The sequence below is a fragment of the Epinephelus fuscoguttatus genome, linkage group LG8 (assembly GCF_011397635.1).
Source record: "Epinephelus fuscoguttatus linkage group LG8, E.fuscoguttatus.final_Chr_v1".
NCBI classification, from domain to species: Eukaryota; Metazoa; Chordata; class Actinopteri; order Perciformes; family Serranidae; genus Epinephelus; species Epinephelus fuscoguttatus.
This window is the reverse complement of record NC_064759.1, coordinates 16,791,216-16,807,219: the sequence shown is the minus strand read 5'-3', so window position 1 is coordinate 16,807,219 and position 16,004 is coordinate 16,791,216. Positions and strand designations below refer to the sequence as shown.

The 16,004-nt window shown below is 44.3% G+C and overlaps 1 protein-coding gene across 2 annotated transcripts in view; it reads right to left on the bottom strand.

Moving 5' to 3' along the window:
- Nucleotides 1–16,004, bottom strand: part of cicb (capicua transcriptional repressor b) — a 39,351-nt gene extending 23,347 nt beyond the window's left edge. For both annotated transcript variants that reach the window (XM_049583546.1, XM_049583548.1), the window contains exons 1-2: nt 15,783–16,004; nt 5,205–9,212 (exon numbers count right to left, since the gene is read on the bottom strand). In XM_049583546.1, coding sequence (XP_049439503.1) covers nt 5,205–9,087 — 3,883 coding nt within the window. In that variant the 5' untranslated portion in view covers nt 9,088–9,212; nt 15,783–16,004. The remainder of the gene's footprint in view (nt 1–5,204; nt 9,213–15,782) is intronic.

The following is a 16,004-nucleotide window of genomic DNA, read 5'->3' as shown; positions in this document are numbered from 1 at the left end:
GAAAGCTGGTGTTTCTCTTGAACAACAATCACACATTTAAGACCTTGGCAGCAACAAAGTCATCGTGATTCTCTCTATAAAAAGGACACCATACACATTTTCTTCACTGATTCCAGAGCTAGATTCATTTAAGTTGCCACTCAAGAATGCAACAAATGTAAAATATATAAATAAATGCTCATAATAAAGATTGTAATTTTCCAAATAACAGAAAACAGTAGCAGGAGTGGAAATAGCTGTTATAAATATAAGGAATATTTGATCTGGAACATTTCACTCACTGCTTAAATAATTCAGAGGAAACCCTCCCATTATCCAGCATCGTTTCTGTTTTAGGGGATTGACTAAAAGACGGACGAACGAGGAGCCACCGATAATGTGTTGGTGTGTAAACACATGTGAGCGTGTTGAAGTTCCTCCTCTCTCAGTGGAAAGTGACACAAGCACACGTGCCCCCCCCCCCAACACACACACACACACACACACACACACACACACACACACACACACACAGATACACACGAACACACACGCAAATACAGGGGCTGCTATTTCTATTTGTGAATATTCTGTGTTATGTACAGGCTACATCAGTGTGATGTTTGCTTTGTTGCCATGGCAACAGACGTTTGGTGCTCACACATCATATCCGGTGCTCAATGATTGACGCTTGGTTACTCTGTCTCACTCTCACACACACACACACACACACACACACTGCATGCAACACACACGTCACACCATTACAAAAAAAAGGTCTCATCCTTCACCTTGTCACTGACACTTTTCTGCCTGCTCATTTAACCGTTCTGATTTTACAGGAAGTTACAGGGACGCTTGAAAAATTTACCAACTTGTTAGCGCGTCTCAGGTGGGGAGAGCACACACACACACAGAACACGCGCAGCTTTGTCTTAAAGTGTGTGACGGTGCGGAGCTTAACTGAGCCAGGCGACTGACCCCTTATTTCTGAGTACATGAACAAATACACAGAATATAAATGTGCACCGTATATGCAGGGTTATAATGTACATAACACAGACAAGAGAGGAGGAATTCACAGACTTCTTCTCTCTGAACTGTATGAAATTTATTAACCTGCTCCCTTCGTCTTACATATCGTGGTCTCTTTGTCTTCTTACACATTAAATCTGCAGTTTAAGTTCTGTGAAGTGTTGGAACTATATTGCTTTGCTGAAATATTGTCCTTTTATTAACTGCCAGAGATTTCAGTGATTTCATTCACTCCTGATGAAATGAAAGTTCCTCCCTGACCGCTGGAACATTTAGTTGACACATTTTATTTATTCATCTAATTTTTCGCTTCAATTAAAAGGCTTGACGTATCCTCGAGTTTCCCCTATCCCTGAACCAGTGCAACGTGTCGTCACTGATGAGTTGTTATCAGATGCAGGAGAATTTTTCATAATCTGGGTTTCATGCGACATGTTTTTAGTGCTTTCACCCTCATATGAACATAATGCTGACTGATCAAATGCGTGTACTTTGTGGCATACATATGATCAAGTTTATTCTGATACTCGACGTGTACTATTTGTTACCATTACACAATACAAATGCAAATATTCTTCAAGATCAAGCAGTGTCAATATTATTTCTCCAGAGAGTTTTAAGTACCAGTTCCTTTTTGTGAAACAATTCCCAATGAATGAATTTTTTAAAGAATGACAAGATTTTTATCATAATATATTCTACCACAAACATAATAACTATATATATATATATATATATATATATATATATATATATAAAACTTAAAAGAAAATTATCTGTTTTTCATTTGCTCATATTTCACAAGCTGTTACGAGGACACCAACACCTACACAAACTTGCAAATCACAAACATACCACACATGTGATTCCACACACACAGGCGATTGGTGTTTCCTACTTTCCCTCGTCTTTCACACTCTCCTACGACCATATGCAAGAGCTCACACAACCTTTCTAACTCCACAGCAAACACCCTTGTGTGCTCCTCGCTCAAAGATCAAAATAAATGCACATGCACGCTGGCAAGTGTTCACGCACTCACACAAAGAGGTGCTATTCATTCATTCGGCGTCTTTTCAGATGAAAAAAAGAGGGGGATCTGAGGAGGGACCGTACACTCAAAATGACAGCGTTCCCTTTCCTGTCCACTTCTCTGTCACACTTGTGAATGTCCACACAGCGATACGTACATACACACTGTGGGCAAACGGCTCTGGTGAGGTGAATTACACTAACTGATACTATGTGTCCATGACAGAAGTGAGAAGTAGGCTCTTATTTTCAGCTGATGATGAATAACGCTCACACACACTCACACACACTTTATAGTACAGCAATTTCCCACACAGGAGCTTGAGAAACAAATTCTTCACACACCCCCACAATACATTGAAACTTACAACATATATCCTTCATACACACACACACATTTAGAATCAACCCACCTTAGTATTAGAGGCCACGTACGCAGCCCACACCTTGTTTCACTATATTGTTACATGAGTCACTAATAAACAAACAAACAAACACATGAACATACACACAGCAGGAGTCAGCGGAAATAGTTCATAGTGAGTAAGAAGATAATAGTCTCTCGGGTCAGGAAGTCACACATACACACACACACACACACACACACACACACGCTTATAATAAGCATGTTGGTCAGACTTTGTAAAGAAATGAACGACTGCAAAATTTGTACAAAACTTGCTGTTAAAGCCTCCTCCTTTCCTCTGTCTTTATTCATCTACGCTGCCGTCCTCTCTGAGGCATTCCTCATTCTCTTTCTGAGCTAATCCTCATTTCTCTCCCTCTCTCTCTCTCTCAAAAACACGAAATCAAAAACAAGTTGATGGAAAGTGGCCTACATACATGTAGCCCACACGCTCTATTCCCAATTTTGCTTTCGTCTTTAAATGTTAATTTCATGTGCAGCACTGATTCAAAGCAGCCACACTCATTCACTCCATTATTTTCTTTTTCTTCAGATTTTTATCAAACGTCCTCATTCCTCTCTGTTATAAATCCATGATGTCGCATCGTGTCTTGTCGAGGTATGTGGTGTAGGTATGATTGCTACCACTTAGCCACGAAGTTTCTGTCTTTAATGACTTGGAATATAAGAGGGACTCTAATATAGACAATGCTAATCCTGTATAACGTACGGTCTAATCCCAATAGAAAACACAAAAACACACATGCCCATGCATACATTTTCTCCTTCTCTCTCTCTGACACTCACACATGGATGCACAGAAATAAAGCTGCATCCAGCTGGTGTGTCCCTTTTTTCATTTGCATTTAAAATCCAAATGGACAACCAGTTCAATTATTACTTTGGTAATTTTGTCTTTTTAAGAACAGTGTTTGGCAGTGACATAAAACAGTCCTTCCCTAAAAACCATCAGATGAACCAAGCTCCCTTTCTCAAAGTTACCGGAACATACGGCACAGATTATTCTTTCCTCACTGAGAGCTGACGAGTGAATTAAATGAACATAGTGAATTTTGTTTTGTCATCAGCAGTGATTCCAACCAGTCCTGACCTGGTGAATCCCAGATGCCTGTTTCAGGGCTTCGTGGGTCACATGACCAGCTTTAGCATTTAGTTTAGTTTAACCAGTAGACAGGAGGATGGTGGACAGAAGACTAGAGGAAGCCATATGGGACAACAGCATGTTGGCGAACTGGAGCTCCTTCCACTGGGCATCAACACACACAGAGGGTCGTGGCATGTTAATGTGAATCTGAGCCTCTGTTACACTGTGGGTGTTATCAGTCAAATTATTACGTTAAATTAAAAAAAAAAAACATTCAGCAATTTTAATACTTTTTTTTGTTTGAAACAAGTTTGATAGCTAAATGAATGTTTGTTCAGCTGATTTGGATTTATTTGATGAATGATATAAAACACTATGTTAATAGTTGGCTTGCATTAGGTTATCATGAAAAAATATAGAGAGAAACTGTTAACCGAGCAAGGTCCTCTCTATTTACTATTTTATCTAAAAGGTCCTTTTTAAGGCTTTCATACATCTCCCTCTCTTTCAATCTGTGTGTGTGTGTGTGTGTGTGTGTGTGTGTGTGTGTGTGTGTGTGTGTGTGTGTACAAAATAAAAAGAGAAACTCGTAGAGCTACATTTACACCTTATTTGCCTCGTCTTCTTATTATTTTATTACGTATGCCACTTGCAGTAGCTTCAACTGAATTCACATAAATAGACAGACTTTTTTTCAGTTTCTCCTCTGGTTCTTTTCTCATGACATAACTGCACTGTCACTGCATTTCTCTTGTGAAGACTCGGTTTCTGAGTTCAAGAAACACTGATATTAAACTGAAAATGCTGGTTAACCTTCTAGTTCAAAGCCAGTTAACAGGGCTTCTCCTCAGTCCATCCTGAGATGGCACCGTGTGTGTGTGAGATGTTGATACTACAGAGCCACTCAGGTACCAAAACAGATATCCTTTAGAGAGGTATAAGACATTTCCAATAGCAACTGAATGTTGTGAATATACTCAATGGATGGTACTTAAATTGTAAAAACAAACTACAAGATAATAATTACGCAGAGGGGAAAAAAACAGACAGCCCCTAACTCTTTATGCCACACAACTGGGGATGATGCAGAAAATCTTTCCCATGAGGCTGTTAAGTTCCAAAAATTGGGATTCATTAAAAATTAAATAGAGGAGAGTGTTTCCTCCATTTTTTATTTGAATGTACAGAGCTGCAATTTGGAACAACACAGAGGAATAAAGTCTGACTTGACTGATACTTTTAATATATTTAAAAAAAACTGTGTATAGACTACTTTTGAGGGAAAGTCTTATTTCTGAGAATTGTGTGTAATTGTTTTTCACTTTGAAATAGCTACACAATTTAAAACACACATTAAACAAATTGTCCCTAATTCATTTTCTGATCGAAAATATTTCCTTGCGGACAAGATATATTTTCTTTCAGATTTGCTTTGCTTCATTCTTTTTTCATGTGATTGGAATATTTTTTAAAGGTGCACAGATTACAGTATCTAATATGCTTATTCCACATGTCTCCTGCTTTCTAACTGCAGCCCAATTCACAAATTATGACTAAACTCCCTCAGTCGTCAAAGTTTCTCCTCATTCCTTCAAAGTAACTGACCTCACAGATAAAATACACCCACACGTGTGGAGCTATTCTCACCTGTGCCAGGACGTCCCATGATGATGTCCTTCCGGGGGACAGGGTGAAGGCTTTCGGCAGGGAGGATCAAGGGCAGTAGAGCGGTGGGAGAAGGGTGACAGGGAACTGGCTGCTGGACCTCACCCCCAAATCCCGCCCCCCTGTTCTCCTCTCGGTCTGCAGAGCTGTCCGTGCTACTTGGAGCGGGAGCTGTGACTGTTGTGCTGACGGTAACTGACAGGGCCTGCAGGGGGGTGGCAGGGGTGTCAGTGGTGGACAGGGAGGAGGGTGTCGGGGACACGAGCACCAGAGTTTGGGCCGGGCTCCGCAGGAGGACGGTGCCATTGGGAACTGTGGCTGCAGCAGCGTTAATAGGGACAGGAACCTGGAGGCCTGAAATGGGCTGAGGGGTGAGGGGTGTTAGGCCAATGTCTTTAGATGAGGTTTTATCTGTCCCTCCCTCGTTTCCACCACCTCCTCCTCCTCCTCCTCCTCCTCTTCCCAGGGGACACTCTGTAAATTTTGCCAGCGGGACTTCGGGATTCCTCACAATGACAGGGGAGTCCCGCAAGGCCTGTTGGGATACAGGGACCACACGACGAGGCCCTCCATCAGGAGTGAGAGGAGAGGGAGGAGTTGGAGACACCAGTAGAGGAGGAGGGGAGACAGCAGTGGAGGACGGTGGTGTACTGGAGGAGGGGGTGGTCACTCCTCTGGGTCGGGAGAAGGTGGGTGTGTGTGTGCGGGAATGTGAAGCTGGTGTTTGAGGGGACAGCACCCTGAAAGAGTTGTTCAGGTCCCCCTGCTCCAGCTCTGTCTTGGGTGTGTAATCGTGGTGGTGTGAGGGAAGGGGTGGTGGAGGAGGCGCGTCGGGCTTTCGTTTGCTGGGACTCATGGGGACTGTAAACATCAGGTTGCTGTGGAAGGAGGGCTGGATACCTGAAGTGTGTCTCTCCCTCTCACCTCCTCCAGCTGGAGTTGTTACCTTACTGCCCCCTGCCCCTCCTCCCCCCGTGCCGCTGGGTTGCCTGTGCCTCCGGTGTTGCAGGACTGGGGAAGCTGTAATTGGGGAGAAGTTGGCTGGCCTGAAGCCGAACAGTGGGGAGGGCGAGGGAGAGGGGGCAGGGGAGAAGGGTGACTGGTTGGATATGGGAGAAAAGGAGGGGGTACCAGAGCGGGAGCTCCCTAATGACACAAGCATGGTGGCGGCCTCACACTCATCGAAGTCGAAGCGTGACGACAGATCATGGGGGAGGAGTGAGGGGAGGACCAAGCGGGGTCTGGAGTCTCCTCTGCTACTGGTCTCACTGCTCTCTCTTGATGTGTCGTCCCACTCAAACTCACTGCTTGCTCTCCCCCGCAGGTCAGAGGGGGTGACTGTCCCTGAGCTGCTGCCTCCTCCTCCCCCCTCTCCACCTGCCGCCTCCATCTCTTTGGTCCTCATGGACAAGTGTCTTGAGCAGTATCCTCGACGCTGTGACTCTTTCATACAGCCCTCCCTGGAGCACAGCCTCCTCCACTGCTTACCATTGAACTTCTTACGGATACCATTAGGGGTGCACACCACATCGCCCTTCTTGTATTTCTGCTGAGCCAATGAGAGGGGAGTCCTGGAGCGAGAGGAGGTAGAGGAGGCTCCCCCACCAGAAGTGGGAGTAGGGGTCTGAGTGGGAGTGGTCTTTGATGGAGGTAGGTTTGGAGTGGTGTTCATTTCAGACCCCAGCAAGGCAGGGGAACGGGGTGGCTGAGGACTAGCTAAAGTGGAGAGGTGCGGGGGTCCCAAGCCTCGCACCACAGAGAGGTGAGGGGAGGAGGGGGGATAGCAAGTGGACTTGGAGATGATGTTTCTGTGCTGAGAGGACCCAGTATTTGGCTTGTGACCAACCGTGAGAGCCATGTTAAAACAAGATACCTCAGCGTCCTCCTCTGGAGTGTTTGGCTGTTTCTGTCTGTCTCTGTCAGAAAAGTTATCTCCGCAGCCATGACCTGTGCTGCCAGCTACACTAGAGGTCACAGTGGAGGAATGGGGTGCCGGATGTGTGTTTCCATAGGGATGCCCTCCTGCAACCCCTTCATGTGAAAAACCATGGCCCAACCTTGCTCCTGGTCCCAACATCCCCATCCCAATACTCAACTGGCACACCTCCCTTTCTACCTCCATCTCCTCCCTTCGCTCCCTCTCTTCCCTTTCCCTCTCCCGCTCCCTCTCCTTAGCCCTCCCACCATCCAAATGTGGAACCTCCCAGGGAGGTGTGAGGAGCCTCAGGCTTTGTCGGGACACCCACACAGCCTGAGCATTAGCCTTCCTTTTCTCTTTCTCTTCCCCCACCTCTCCATTGTCCTGAGTCTCTCTGTCTTCGCTCAGGAGCACCTGGTAAGGAAATGACACACCGGGGTGGGGGTCCACCTGAGTGACAATCCCTTCTCTGTACAGCAGAGGACCCCCTTCCTCTCCACCAAAGGGCACGCACACTCGCGTCCTGACAGCCACAGGTGCCATGCCAGGTGGGGGGGCATCTAAAATTAACTCCACCGTGCTCCCTGATGACGATGTCATCACAGTCCCACCATGAAAAGGGTATTTAACAAGGGTCTCCTGTCCTTGGAGCTGGACTTCAACAGTACTTCCACCCACCCTACGCACCACCCCTGGTCTGAACACAGGTGATAAAGGGCATGAGTTAGTCTCCTTAACCCTTCTGTCCCCTGCAGCCCCAACACCACTCTCCAGGGTCCTCCTCATCTGGCGAGCAAGAACTCTCTGGTTTTTCATGCCTTTGGCCAGAGGTTCAGCTACCCCCTCCGAAAGACTGGCCTCTTTATGGTGCGAGTTATGGAGTGGAGATGGGTAGTGAGAGTTCTTTTGATGAAGGCTTGGTCCTGTTGCTTCCATCACGTCCAGGTCAGCTGAGTGCTCACTGGCTGTATCAGTGGACGAGGAGCGCACTGAGTTAGGAGCCCCCTCTGACTCATTTTCCCCAGCTTGGAAATCTTTCTCCAGGGATTCTGCTGTCCTGAGGGCTTTATCCTCCGTGGAAACAAAATGGTTTGCTTCTGTAGCTTTACTATCCACAGTTAGCACTAATGGCTGATTACCTGAGCAATTATTACTTCTACTATTACTGCTATTGATAAAAGTATTATGGCTCCCAGCACTACTGTTACTACTGTTAATAATGTTGTTAATATCACTTTTAGTGTTAGTACTACTACTGATGCTGACATTAATGCTTTTATTAATGATATTACTAATATTGTTGCCACTCTTGAAATTATTATTGGGAGTATTCACACTATCACTGGTTTTTCTGTTAGTATTGCAGTAACTGTTGTGTATGAGTGCAGGGCTGGAGGTAGGAATGGTAGTCAGGGCACTTGCATTGTTAGCAAAGTGCTCATATGTGTATTTTTTCTTGGGTACACGAGCCTTAAATGTGGCTGTTTTCCTACTAGAGACAGAGCCTAAACTGGGGCTGTGATTGGTGGCCGGAGAGGGTGTGGCTGTGGAAAGTGGCGCTGGGGCAGAGGTAGGAAATGCTACAGTATCACTGGCCACAGCACTATTTCCATTTGTGTCCACTGTCTTCTCCTTTTCTGTCTTTTCCTCTGCCTTCTTCCCTTCTTTCTCGACTGACTCCACAGGTTTCCTCAGCTCAGTAGACTCCTCCCTCGTGGGGGTATTGCTGTTTGTGAGTGGTTCCTTGTTAGAGTTGGCGGCTGTGGGCGGAGTCTGTTTGCGTGTGGAGGGAGGGTTGGGTGTATGCTGCGTGGTTTTGACAAGTGTCTCCCTCTTAACTCTTTTGGGGTCTTTCTCTGGGAGCGGCTGCGAGCCCCCTCTCCTTCTCCCCCCTCTGCCTCTCGTTAACGGGGGAGAACGACCTCTGTGCTTCTTTAATGGTCTCATGTCTTCGTCGCTGTTCACAAAGTGCAGATTTTGTGGCGCTCCTCTTCCTTCACTTCTAAGGCACTCCTTTTATGTCTTTCTCTGCTTTTTCTTCTGCGCTGTCCCCCTGTCCTCTGTACAGCAGGCTGGAAAAGAAGAGGGAGACGCAGAAGACAGGTGGTCATTTATTATCTTCGTAATCAAAAAATTGCTGAGAATAAAAATGACGTCATACCTGGAAGTGTGCTACACTGCACTGGCTATCACATTGGCTCAAAATCTGACGTATGCTCTCATTCAACCCTCCATGTCTGCCTGATCCACTAGAGCGTGCATGCAAGCGTGTCCTTGTGTGCTTGTCTATCAGTGCCAGTTTGTGCACTCAAAACGAAAAATCTCAACATTTGTTATTCACCATTTCAAAAGCAGAGAGCAACATTTAAAAAATGACTGCTTCACGAAAAAAAAAGAACATGATTGCTTTCCTTATAAAAATCAGTATTCTTCCCTAGACCTTATTATAGTTAGCTTAATACTACATAATTCATAGCAAGTGGAAAAAATAGATATTTGTGTTTTGATAGTTATTATGAGTTGTGGATTTATTTCACAGGTAATCCTAGGGAAGCATGTTCTTAGATTGAGATTTAGGGCCTGTCTACATGTATGCAGATATTTATAAAAATGGGTATTTTCCTCCATGTATTGGCCTCTTGACTCACAGAGTTTTAGTTCAGTACAAGATTTTTTAAACGCTCCTGAGGTGAAGAGTTATCAAAACTCTGGTTACTTTGTATCTGTGTGAACATGTAAAATGGAGCACTTGGGAAACGTTAACGTTATCTCCTCAATTTGCGCATGCCCATTCTTGCTTTGTGTAATGAGCATGCACCAGAAACAACAACAACAACAACAGCGGACTACCAGTTTGTTTACCAGTTTATGGATGGAGATATTTTGTAAAACATGGGCCGTCTGGACAGAATATTTTTTCAAGACAGAGGGGAAAATTATCCATTTTCAAAAAAATGTCTATACATATAGAACGGGTCTTAATCTGGTAAACTGTGAGTATGGCATCACTTTTACAGTTGAAAAGGGTCAGCAAAAAAAAAAACAAAACAAAACAACTATAGGCAAAAAGCATACAAAGAAAGAAAGAAAGAAAGAAAGAAAGAAAATAAGAAAGAAAGAAACGTAAACATCCAAGGTCACTCGCTACGGTTTGTCTCTCACAGTACTTCAGTATCCAAATGTCTGCTTTTAACGAGGCCTACATCTCTTTAATTTCAAATGCATGCAGACACAAAAAAGCCTTTCTCTCTATCTAACACTCACACACACACACTACAGGTCGCCTGATCTCTCCACTGTACTCCCTCCAGCTACTTCAACATGCGACAACGTGGCTTTCTCACGCTATGCATTATAGACTTGATTCTGTGTTCAACGTCGAATTGCAACGGCAACACAGCATTTATTCTGATTTCCATCAGGAGGAAAAGGGCTGGCGGTGGCCTGAGTGAGGTCACCCTACAACATGAGTGAGGAAAAAGAGAAAGAAAGAGAGGGAGAGAGAGAGAGAGAGAGAGAGAGAGAGAGAGAGAGAGGTGGGAGTATGCGGCTGTTTGGCTGTTTGTTCAAATAGGCTGTTCTTGTGTAGTCATTGGGAATTTCCACAGTCATTCTAGCACTCGTTGGCCCTCTCTCACTCTTTCTCGATGTCTCAGTCTTTCCCAGTCGTCTTTTGTCATTGTCTCTCACTGACACACACACACACACACACACACACACACACACACACAAAAAGACAATATAATTGGAATAATATGCCATGGTAACATACGCCCAAAATGAGAGAAATTAAAAGGCTGGCACAGGATCAGGCACATTCACTGATGCAAGATTACAGGCTAAATACAGTCACACACACACACACACACACACACACACTCGTACACAGAAGTGTGCATATGTGCTTCCCTCAACTAAGCTTAGCAACTCACCAACACGCACAAATGCCTGCATTCCTGCAAATACAGACAACAACGCAGGCAAATTCATACGGTACACACACTTACACTTCCTGTCCTAGACACTGGAAAAGTTCGTCACACACACATAAGGTGACCTTGTTGTTAACTGTTTGCTCACTGCAACAAACAATACACAACCTAAACCAGGAACACCACCGCTTCCTGCTGTACAGAGATGCATCTCTTCCTGGTCCTGAATGACTAATAACCAACCCGAGTCCTTCACACACTCGTCGTTGGCTCTCCATTTTGACCTCTGCCCTCAAACAATACAGTATTTTCTGTTTAAACAGACACAGGGGCTTTCAGATTCATTTCTGAATTGCAAACTTATCAGTCCTTGTTTTCATTGTTTCATTATTTTTGTTACAGGTTGGCAGCGCACAGTAGTGAAATATACACATACTGATCGTTACCACAATGAATGCTGCTGATACCAGTATTAACAGAGACGCTGGTGTTTTGTATTTCATTGCAATAGCACCAAGTGTGTAGCTTCACATCTGGAGTTTACCTACTGTATGATAAAGTGATGCATCTTGCAGATGCAGACATTAAAAAAAAACACTGCTCTATTCATATCTGTGCACATCTACTATCACTTACAAAACAGTTTCTAAACAGTCTGCAACTGAAAAAGATGAGCACCGTTTACTTCATCTAAAACATATGAAAATAAATTACACAGATACAAAATAAGTGCAAAGTAATTTGATCTTTGAAAGCTTCCCTGTCACAAGACTCAAAGAATGAGATGAGAACACCATGCTTTACATTACACATAATTACAAAAACAAAATAAAAAGAACATAAAGTGAAACTCCACATTAATCACTTTCTTGCTAAAGTAACTTTTTCTTAAATTCAATGTAGAAATGATTCACCTCAAACAAAGCAAAAGGAGAGAAGAAACAAAACTCGGACTGCAGGAATGCACCTCCTACCAACACCAGGCCAACTTCATTAGAGCAGATTCAGAGGCCTGGACTGGGTGTGTTGGTCCTGTCATTACTGTGGTGCACTGGAAAAGACAGGAAGGAGTCAGGGCCACTTGACTGACTGTCTGGTTTACTGAATGACTCGGGAGGATCTGATCTTAGCTAAGAAAAATGTGTTTGGTCATGCTCATGGCCTTCCAAAATACTCCCGGCTTTGGCTGATAAGCTAGTAGCAGGCATTTGCGTGTATTCACGTTCTGTAACTTTGAAGGTGCTGGACTGCACAGCAAAGTATGTGCACAACATGTAGACAACAGAGGAGTTTCAGAATTAAACGTGGGCTTGTCTTTATTTTCAGTGCTGAGCATTTGGTGCAATTTTTTAACCTGTCAAAAACTTTTTTCAAATCATACAAAACTTCATCTCTTTTTGTTACTCAGATTTAAATTGAGGAAAAACATTTTCACTCTTCGACCACATGCTTCATTTGTGAATACATCCTTGTCGCGTGGACAAGCAATCATCTTATCCACAGAATTTCATTTCAAATTCCAGACAAAATACCAACGTTGTCAAAGACGCCAAATATGTTATACTAAATTACAGGGACAAGTGCATGAATTTATGCAGGAAGCATCTATAATTTCAGTGCTGCCATATAGTAACTGTTACAGGATTTTAACAATTCACAGTCCTGATTCTTTCCTGAAAGATCAAAAGCATTACACACAGTGTGTTCTCCGTAAACATCCCCTAATGTGAAAATAACTGCGGACCTTTAACTCCTAATGTTTGTTAGCTAAATTCCAAGATGCCAAGAGCACTTCTAAATCTAAATCTCCTCTCTTGGGTTTCTGTGCGTAAGTTGTTTGGACTAAAAATATAAAGGAAATTTTTGGAGAATCCTGATCATCCTCTGGAGTGAATTCAGACGAAGCGGAGAGTAACTCAGTCATAATTTAGGGGATTCAAGACGTCTGCACCTTCCAGCATTAGAGCAGGTTAAGAGTGAGATATTCTCTGCTCTGGTCTAAAGCTACTGTAAATCCTGAATAGACAGATAATCGACGGCTATCGTCTCCATGGCGTTGGACAGGACTCCTCCTTAAAGAGCAAAAAGATGCTGTTTCACCCAACACACACACACACACACACACACACACACACACACACACACACACACACAGGAGGACACAATGCAACCCCACTCCACAGCATAGCAACATCAAACTTTACACACACACACACTAAACGCTCTCCCTGGAATTTACAGTGCAGTCATGCATACACTCTTAAAATCTCCCTTGGACCTACATATCGTCTCACACTCATGCATTTATTGTGCCGTATAAACACCCGTCCACAAACACACTCACATGCAGGAGCTCTCACTCTGGTCTGTATTTGCTTATTTGTAAAAAGAAATATAAAAATAAATAAAAATGACTTTCATGGTATTAAATTTTAAGATTAAAAATGTTTTCATGCAATGAGCATCTTGCTGACAAGCATACATGTATGTGCCAAACACACACTCTCACACACAGAATGGTCATTCATAAGGAAATCTCATCTCAATGTCAACACTACATGAAGAAGTTGTACAGTACTGGGCTATACAACCCTAACGGACCTACGCCTCGATGCCAGTTTATCCGGTCGTTCGCTGAGAACATACTGTAGCCTATGCCCCACCGCAACATGGCACAGGATGTGTGTGCATGTGTTGGAGACATTGGGGCATTTGAGTTGCCTATAGCACGCAGGGTGTATGACTGTATGCAGCTGTCTTCAGGTTGTGTATACCTTGTTCAACGCTGCATTTGCACTATATGTCAGTGTGAGTGTATACGTTGTTACCAGGCACACTGCAGCTCATCCCTCTCCTAAAAGCATTTTATGGGTGTCTGTATGGGCGCAGGGCTGCAGTGACGGGGACAGGGATGGAGAAAGAAGAACGTGCGATGGCGTAACAGAGGAAGACAGTATGTGATCGTGAAGCCTACCATGGCCTTCGTACACACCAGCATGGCAGGGCGGCTTTGCCCTTAACTGGGTCACCGGGGAACACACTCACACATGAAACAGCAAAAAAAGAACATGCTCTCTGTTACACACACACAAACACACACACACACACACACACTTCGGTTTATGCACTCATGAGTGAGTGGGATATAATCACACATGCAACACGAGACGAGTAACAGAAAACATTATGTTAAGGTATTTTAGGTGTTGCAAGAGGCCAAGCTGCGAAGTGTGTGAGCATGCAAGTGTGTGACTGCGCTTGTTATGGAGAACATCCATTGTGACGTAGTATGAATACTGGCAGCTGTTTAGTGGGTGGCATTTCTGACTGTAGATATCATATCGATAAAAGAGAAACATTAAGGCCTGAAATGTGTGCATTCTGGCCCATATTGATCAGGAGGCTGTAGCATAGATCAGAGGTGACTGTTCCTGTTTGGGACCAAATGGCAGAACTGCCAATGCCACATCAATGACCAACTGCTCTACAATAAGCAAAGGTGCCCAGACTATCAGAGATCTGTTTTTGCATACACAAGTGCAATAATGAAGATGTGAGGAATGCATGCCAGTGTGTAAAATCTGCAGGACAGATGAGGACACTTGAGTCCAAATGTCAAAAACAAGCATTCATTTCCTGTGACTGAAAATACTCCGGCAGAGAAATATGACCAAACTGTTAAAAACTGGCCGTGCAGAGATGTCAGGGGTGCATCGACACTGATTGCAGTGCAGAAAGTGGAGTGTCGGCAGGGGAAAAGCCGAGAAAACACCGAATGCATCCCCGGCTTCTTTGCGCTGATCTGTGCGAGTACTACGAGAGGCGCTACACAATGTCAAAGGAGTATTATGACTCGAGGCAGTCAGCCGGTCTGCTGTGTTGTACGGTGCTCGGTAACAAACACAAACAACCGGTTTCAAGTGACGTTTATACCAACTAGACGGGCCTAATTCTTCCTCATACAACGATGTTTGGCATGCAAATATCCAGTACAGCGCTTGGTGTATACACGCAACCACTTCGGAGAGGCTTCCTTAATGGAGCCTGCAAAGTGACACTCTGTCTGTATGATTTTTAAAAACTTGGGGAAAAACCAGGAATCTTCCCGTGTTGGTGTTTCGCTCTAGTAAGCAGCTCAGTAACGTTAGTAGTAGCGGTGGTTGTAGTAGTCGTAGTACGCAACGGTAGCAGACTACTAGTACCCACATAATGACACCGTCAGCCAGACCACAAGGAAACGGGACGCTGTCTTGTTGTTTTCCATTATCTCCCCGGGTCCATTTTATAAACACCAAATTCAGCTTGCGTTGCTATTAGTAAACATTTGGGCTGCAATGCTGCAAATAGGTCGATTGCTTTTACTACGCCAGCGCTGCTCCACGCAAAACTCGGAAGGTCAAGGAAAAGTGCTCAACATTAACCACAATATTGTAATGTCACCCGAGGAGGGCTGTTATGTTTCCCGGTCGTCCGTGGGACTGCGGTAAAACATTTGAGAAAGTTTTTAGGCTGTTACACCCCCCACCCCTCCCCTTTCTCTCGGCTCTTCCTCGGCTCGCAAGCGGTGTCACTCCATTTCTTCGGACGGTATCGGAACAACCGAGCGACCGTTGGCAGTTTTCTCGTCTCGTTCTAACTCGCTGCTCCTGAAGATGGAAAATCCGTGTCAGTTGAGCTCGTCTACCTTTCGCTAACTTAGTTTCAACTCACCCAAACAGAGCTTTTCCCCTCGCCACAGAAAGATTTATGGTCCTATTTTGCTGATGAGGAGGCTGGCACAACTCTCGGTAACATCCCTTGGCTGTCGGTTCTGACGACTGTGCGGTCCGGACTCACACTTTACTTTTCCTCCGCAAAACATGTCTTTCCCCCACAGAAACTCAAACAAGGCTATAAAAAACTATCGGTCTTCTTTTCCACTACAGTCACAAA